The 7,578-nt window shown below is 43.0% G+C and overlaps 1 protein-coding gene across 1 annotated transcript; it reads right to left on the reverse strand.

Moving 5' to 3' along the window:
- Positions 1-3,463: 3,463 nt before the first annotated feature.
- Positions 3,464-7,412, reverse strand: RPL14 (ribosomal protein L14). Its single transcript, XM_065051646.1, has 6 exons — positions 7,301-7,412; positions 6,711-6,812; positions 5,535-5,629; positions 4,743-4,842; positions 4,312-4,365; positions 3,464-3,740 (listed from the first exon to the last, which is right to left on the reverse strand). The coding sequence occupies exons 1-6, from the start codon at positions 7,301-7,303 to the stop codon at positions 3,582-3,584; spliced, it is 513 nt and encodes a 170-aa protein (XP_064907718.1). The 5' UTR covers positions 7,304-7,412; the 3' UTR covers positions 3,464-3,581.
- Between the last annotated feature and the right edge of the window lie 166 nt (positions 7,413-7,578).

Below are 7,578 nucleotides of genomic sequence, written 5' to 3' on the forward strand. Positions count from 1 at the left end.
TGGGATCAAGCTGGAACACAAGAGGTTCCACTTAAATTTGAGAAGAAACTTCTTCTCAGTAAGGGTGCCAGAGCACTGGAACAGGCTGCCCAGGGGGGTTGTGGAGTCTCCTTCTCTGGAGACATTCAAAACCCGCCTGGACATGTTCCTGTGCGACCTCACCTAGGCGTTCCTGCTCCAGCAGGGGGATTGGACTAGATGATCTTTTCAGGTCCCTTCCAGTCCCTAACATTCTGTGATACTGTGAGGAAAAAATTACCAACTCTTCACTTCTTTAAAACAAGAATATGACACAGGGATCAACTGCACAAGGTAAAGGTTGGGCCAGATTCCCACGTAAGGACACTGTGAACTGGAGGTTGCACAGAATCCAAGAATGAAGCCTGTTAGGAGTTCAGGGGAAAAGAGAGGGTGTGGGTAAATCACCAGCATCCCTAGGGCCGCTGCCTCTGTCACGACAGGGACAAGGACTGCAGTACTTCAGCACTAGGGATGCAGTGCTTGAACAGGTAAAAAGCACATCTTTCTGCTTCAGAGAGGGAAATCCCAGTTTAAACTCAAAAGTACCAGAGTGCGACAACAGTATATGCCGCTTAAAGCTCAAAACAGCATTAAAAAGGATTAAGAAAAAAAAAAAAAAAAAAAAAAAAAACCAAACAAAAAACTAAAACCAAAACGACATAAATTATTCAAAGGAAGAACTAAAAGCTGAAGACCTGAAATTAGTAGAGCCCAAATCACACAGCCATCCCTGTAATTTGCTCCCATTACCACCGATAATGCCGTGAATAGAAATCAGCACCTTTTCATCTCGATGAAAGGCAGGCACGTGGAGTTTTCAGAGACACTTCATCAACGTGGGCAGGGGGAAAGGAGAGAAACATACAGGGCTGGAAACATTTAACAGGCACCACAAGTGAAGGGAGACAAATTAAACAGAGGGAATAGGGCTGTGAACCAGACCAAACTTGCCACAAGTCCATGGTCAGCACCAGCAGCGCAGCAGTTGTTCAGAACAGACAATACTATCTATTAATAGACCGGTAACTACAAGACAATGAAAACATCATTGCCTTCACGAGCCTTGAATGAAGGACAGTTTGAATAGTAGTCTTTGAAAACCAGAAAGATCAGTAAATCCAGATATTCCTCTTCCAGGTATCTCAAAAAAAATTGAACCCCATTCAGATGCCAAACACAGGATGTCTGGGCAAGAACCAAGAGCACTTAAATTATTATTATTATTTTATTTTTTTAAGATATATGCACCACCAGCAAATCACTCAGCCCAGAGCTGCAGCTGGTTCACAGTAACATCAGATTTTACACCTTTTAGCTACAGATTATGGTTAAAGGTCCAATCCTCCTGCTATAAGTGCTCATGTCTCCCAGATTTTGCAGCAGAGATAAGGGCTGGCATTGAAAACAATGTGGAAGTGTGGCAACATCTGCTGATCTCAGGAGTAAACTGGACAGGGTGCATTTCCATCTCTGTCCCCAGCATGTTCTGCATTAAATAAACTGGGAAAATAAACGCTGGACCTTCACTTTAAGCTTTTTCTAAGCAGCAGATCCTATTTCTTCACACTGATCTCCACAAAGTAAATTAAAGAAGGATATTCTGAGTCCAGCAAAGTACATCTTGGTCTACTATAAAGGCCAAATGAAGAACTGGATAAGCATGTCCATTGTTCTCAAATGCTTGAGGCAGCACAGTTGCCTGGTTTGGGGAAGCCTGAGGAACAACCTTGTAAAGAGCTCATCTGCCATCATGTGGTAACCATCAGGAACAAAACTCTACTGCTGTTTTCTGTATCCCAGATGCTGCTCACATAGAACATGCCGTCAGAAAGTCACAGCACGGGTGCTAAAGACTGATATATTCCATTATTGCTCATTCCCTTTCCTCCAAACTGTGAAAAAAAAGGTACTTTCACAGTAGTTGATGGCAGATGTGGTAACACAGAACCAAGTTTCCTTCTAAGGCATGTGATGCTCTCACCATGAAGCGTTTCAGATACCTCATCAGCTGCTGAGCGGTATTGGTGGGAGTTAAAAACGCTGGACAAATCGTTGCAGCCACAAGCCAAGGCTGTTCTTTGGAAGCAAGTCCCCTTAAAAATGAGCAAATAATGTAGAAAAGGCATTTGGGAGCTCATTATGATTGAAGACACATCTATTCTCTCTATAGGCACTTTTACCAGTTTTGCCCCAGTTCTATGTAACTGAGCATAACAGTAATACAAAAAAACAAGCAAACAAACCAACCAAACCCACTAAGAACAACTTTTTCACCTTCAGGGACCTCCAGGTTGATACACCTTTCAAGTTCCAAGTTTCAGAGTAGGTGCATTTAATCACTTTAAAATCAAGACCTCCAGATGCTTGAGCATGAGTTTTAATCCCGATTTGCAAAATTGCTGCTTTTTCCTTGTTATATCAACTGTGTGCTTGAACTCAATTTCTAAAGGCATATAAAAAGCTCAAGACAACTGTATAAAGTGCTTTGAGCATGCAGATGCCCAGTTCTGGCTGAAATACTCAATGCTGGCCATGTAACTACTTAAAAACACATCTTTGTCAGAGCATGTGCTTATCTATTTATTTCAGTCTATATTTGACAATTTATTTAAAGGTCTTACAACCTTCACTTTTTAAAATATGCTCTCCCTCCTGTTTTGACTGTAAAAATAATTTGCTTTTCAACTACAGAAGAACTCAGACTTCCACGATTTCTTCATTCAATGTAAATATATGTGTTGCCAACATCTACACAGGAAAAGATGGCTGCTGACATTCAGGGATCTGTAAACATCACTTAATTGAGCACTTCAGTGTTTCAGACGGATTCATTTTTAGGTTATGTCCCCTTTTACTTAATAGCTTTGATTAAAGAGTGAGAATTATTTGCTACATAGTTTAAGGAGCCGTAACTAGGCTCAGGTCCTGACATAAACTCTTAACTTTCAACATCCTGGAAAGTGAGCATGTTTAAACCCAAGTCACCAACTTCCACCTTGTTAATACATCACTCATTACTGTTATTGTACTTACATCAGAAGTACGGGCGCACTCCAGGTCACTACTTGAAGACTAGTGGGAGTTTTTTAGAAAATATGGAGTAATTTAAAGCATTTGAACAGCAACTTGTCAGTGTTTCAAACACTGACATACTTACATTCTAACCAGAACACATACTTTCAGTTTATGCCTTAATTCATCCAGGAAAGCTGGTGTCACTGATTATTTCTCATCTTTTGCATCCAAGACTGTTCAAGTGATTTTGTTCATTCCCAACCATTTAAACAGACTAAAACTGTCAGGATCTGACCTACTTAAAGTAACTGGGGTATGGAGCACTGAGCATCATTTCTATGGTCAGCTTCACAGAACTTGACAAAAAAAACATTTCTGCACATTCCAGGGCAACACTAGGACCATTAATAAACGAGACAGACAACAATTCATCGTCAGATGTAAAAGTGAACTTATGATTACAATTTAAATCAGATGTTTAACCATATGTTCATTTTAAAGAATCAGAACATGGACACAGTGTCATACATAACTAGAAGTTAATTTTATTTCTGCGCCTTCTGTGCCTTCTGCACCTTCTCTGGCTTCTGTGCCTTTGCTGGCTTTGCTGGCTTCTCCGGCTTCTCGGACTTCTCTGGCTTCTTGCCTTTTTTAGAAGCCAGCCTCTGGAGCTTCTTCATTTCATGCTTGATCATCCTGTTTCTCTGTAAAAATGAAAAATGTTTACTATTCATCGGAATGAAAACAGCAGCAACTCATAAATATTATGCCTTAAGTTCAATTCTAAGGTTTCAGAGTCTACCTTTTTTGATAATCACCCTTTGCTAACAAATTATATTTATATTATATAATCAAAATATTTACCACGTATCACATTTAAAATGTCAAATTCCACCCAGAACTGTTCTGATCTACCAAGTGGACAACATCATTCTGGCTGGTAACTTGGACACCCCAGTATTTCATGTGTAATGACTTTAATTAAAAGGCGCAATATATCAAAGAACCAAAAATATCTGATTTCATCAGCAGGTAATTCCTTTCCCAGATACAACTTGGAGGACTGACACACAGATTGTGTACACTGAAGTTTGATCAACTCCTGAAGAGAAAGTGGTAGCCAAAGCAGCACGAAAAATTCAAGGCATTCACATACTTCCTGTCACTCTATCGCCGAAGCCAGCTATGAAAGTAAGGCCACTAACATCAGTACGTGGCTCTAAAGTGAAAGCTATAAGCATTAAGCCCATAAAGAAGCGACACTCAAGCACTTACCATTTTCTTTGCTTTCATAACCTTGTAGCGATCAAAGTCAGTCATTTTGGCTTTCTGTTTGAAAAGAATAACTCATGAAGCTCTGATATATACATAATCAAATAGTAAAATTCGGTGTTTCAAAGCATTCCACAAATAACTCTGATCACTTCCAAATCAGGTTTAGCCACACACCTGGAAGTACTTCACTATGTAAGGCCTCTGCTGGAAAGTGATGGTGCAGGAAAAAAGGCAGTTGTAGAAATGACTTCACAAAACTACCTTTACTGTTAAAATACGAGAAGTTAAAGCTGGTATGTAGCAACTTTTAAAAATCTATGCCTTGTCTATCTTTAATCTTAGCCTGCAATTGAAAATACCTAGTTTATTAGATTGCACCTGATTTTAATAAGCAGAAGAATGGGTATTACTCATTCAGTGAAAAATGGTACCTTTTCTCGGGCTTCGATCTTCTTCGCCCATCTTGTTCCTGCCCATTTTTCATTTATATTTTCCTTCTCCCAGGCACGTCGCACAAACTTCTGACGGGCACTGCATTAGAAGAGTCACGTAATTACATCTAGTCTTTATTAAAATTGGTTCCCTTTGATGCTGGCCCATCAAATTTTATAGAAGGAAAAATCACCCTTCTATAGTACTTCAGATACTTACTTTAAGTCAATGCCACATATATCTCTGTGGCCTAATCAACGTTTTGTTGTCTAAATGCTTTGCTAGGACTGAACAGATGAGCGACTCCAAAAAGCATCCGCTGGCACTATTCCTAGCACTGCCACAGAATCAGAAAGGCAGCAATTTTTGTTTCTAAATCACAGAAACTCACATTGTAACTTAAAGAGAACAGAATGAGTTCCGCTTCCCACAATTTCAATGTAGTTCTACAGGCAGGGAATGTATTTCATGTCTGAAGGTGACCCAGGTAGTATCAAAAGCAAAGCTGCATAGTATTTACTGCAACTGCTTCCCCCACAATTATCTGCAAATTTCCTGGGCCAGTGTGCTATTTCCTTTGCTCCTGAACAGCAGTTATGAGGCAATATTGAAAATGAAAATGTAAGTGTATTAATCTATAACAGTCTGCAAATTTTTACTGTCCGCACATTACCCCATTGATTTAATGTTGTCTGAACTTTCTAGAGTTAGCAAGCATCAGATCACATAATTCAGGCATCAAGTGACAGCCCATTTTTTTACACAGGTCAGAAACAATGCTGACAACTCACCTGTGAGGGAACTTGAGGACAAAGTCAGTCAGCTGCATGCACTTGAAGGGCATAGCCTGCCTTCTGACACCACTGCAGGGGCCATCAACTAGTGCCTGAGAAAGGACAACAAATGTGGGGGTTCTGTAGCAGTTTTCCCTTCATACTGCATTTAGACAGCAGCTTTCTAACAATGTATGAACAATATCTTGGCAACAATGGTCCAAAATTGAATTAAATGTTATGCAGACAAAACCCAAGATTGTTAAGTCTTGCACACACAACCCAAGCTTTACAGGAAGAATTTTAAAAGCCCACCTTTGTCTTTGGAAAAGAACCTCAAACTTAGTACTAACTTTACTTCTAAAAGAGCACAAAGAGCTAACATGTCATACTTTTTTTTTTTCCCAGAACATTAAGCTCAGAGTCCCTAGCCCAAACATTTGCCTTGAACATACATTAGTACCATTCCATTCATAAGTTTTAGACTCCAACTGACATCGCTTGTACACTTCTAGGAAACATAGCAGAGAGGAAAGTAATGAAACAGATAAATAAACTTAACAGCAAAGTCAATTACACTGTTAAACGGCATTCTTTATTTTGTCAGCGCTGGGGAGCACTGGGGATCATCCTCCATAAGCGCTCCAAAGACTGGATGCTCTTGCGTTGCTCATATTCACGTAATTATTACATATGCATTACGATTTTTGAAAATTTTGACATAGATCTATACTAAGAAATGATTTATTATGTTAGTTATAATCGTTTAGTTTCTTACTTACATCTATTAATTACTAGTTAAACATAAATTCAGCATTCTGCTTCTAAACCATGTATTACTCAATCTTCTGTCTCTTGTCATGCAGAAGGATCTAAAACTTGAAAAATATCCTGTCATTTTGCAGGTGGTCAGGAAGCATCATCTCAATTGGTTAATGATAAGTACGTCTTTTATAACTTAATGACAGTATACATTAATTTAATACTTCTCTTCAGTATCACTTGTTAGTGAAAAAAGCTTGCTACTGAAATTTTCGAATGCAACAGCTGTTAAATCTCACCAATTTTGTCAGTTGCTTATTTCCTTGAAAATTCTATTCACAGAAAAATTACTCTAAAAAATGATAAGCTCCATCTTGCTGCACGTTTCTGTTAAGATGTAAAGAACACCAAGGTACAGCACTCTTCACTCACCCTGTTTTGGTCAATAACATCCACGATGGCCACCAGCTTGCCGGCGTGTGGCCCGAAGGAAATGAAGGCGACTCTGCCAATCTCGACGAAGCGTTTGAACACCTGGGAGCAGTACGAATTGACAGGGATTAGGCAAAGACACACCCAAAGCCACTGCTAGACTCAAGGCTCTCACAGCCCCTGGAGCAGGTCCCCAATCTCCCCGCCTGCACCAAGTCCCCTCGCCTGAACGAGGGGCCCACGGTAACTCCCACAGCTACGTGTTCCGGGCCACGCGTGGAGGCCGCGGGCTGGCGGAGGAAGAGGCGCCGGGGAGCCACGCTGAGCCCCGCAGGCCGCAAAGCGCCAGGAGCAGTCCCGCCGACTCCACGAGTGTCCCCCGACAACGGCCCTGCCCGACCCCACGCGGGGCCCGCTCCCAGGCCGGCACGGGCGAGACGGCCGTGGCCTCCCCCCACGCCGCCCGGCTCCCCCCCGCCGCCACGGCCGCTCCGGGCGCGGCCACACAGCCGCGGGAAGGGACGAGCAGGACGCGGGAAGGGCCCCGAGGCGCCAGGCCGCGGAAGCCCCGGCCAGTCGCCCGCACCTACCATGATGGCCGCCCGCGAGCAGAAAGGGAGGGGCGGCTCCCCCGCCGGCCGGAAACCGCCTCCGGGCCGCCACTGCGCATGGGCAGGGGCGGGCCCCTCGCGCCGCCTGGCGGAGTGCGCCTGCGCGGCTTACCCCTCCCCCGAGCGGCGGCAGCTCGGGGCCAGAGCGCGTGCGCGCCAAGGGAGCCGCGTGGTGGCGGTGGGCGTGCCTCTCCAGGCGCGTGCGTGTTGGGAAGAGGAGCGCGGTCCGCGCGCATGCGCGATGCCGGGCTGGTTCG

The sequence above is a fragment of the Columba livia genome, chromosome 2 (genome assembly GCF_036013475.1).
Source record: "Columba livia isolate bColLiv1 breed racing homer chromosome 2, bColLiv1.pat.W.v2, whole genome shotgun sequence".
Lineage (NCBI taxonomy): Eukaryota > Metazoa > Chordata > Aves > Columbiformes > Columbidae > Columba > Columba livia.

Coding starts and splice junctions, on each gene's coding strand:
- RPL14 (XM_065051646.1), bottom strand. Junction 4,843..5,534: donor GTCCTCAAGTTCCCTCACAG/GTGAGTTGTCAG, acceptor CTTCTAATGCAG/TGCCCGTCAGAAGTTTGTGC. Junction 3,741..4,311: donor TTATGAAAGCAAAGAAAATG/GTAAGTGCTTGA, acceptor TCATTTTTACAG/AGAAACAGGATGATCAAGCA.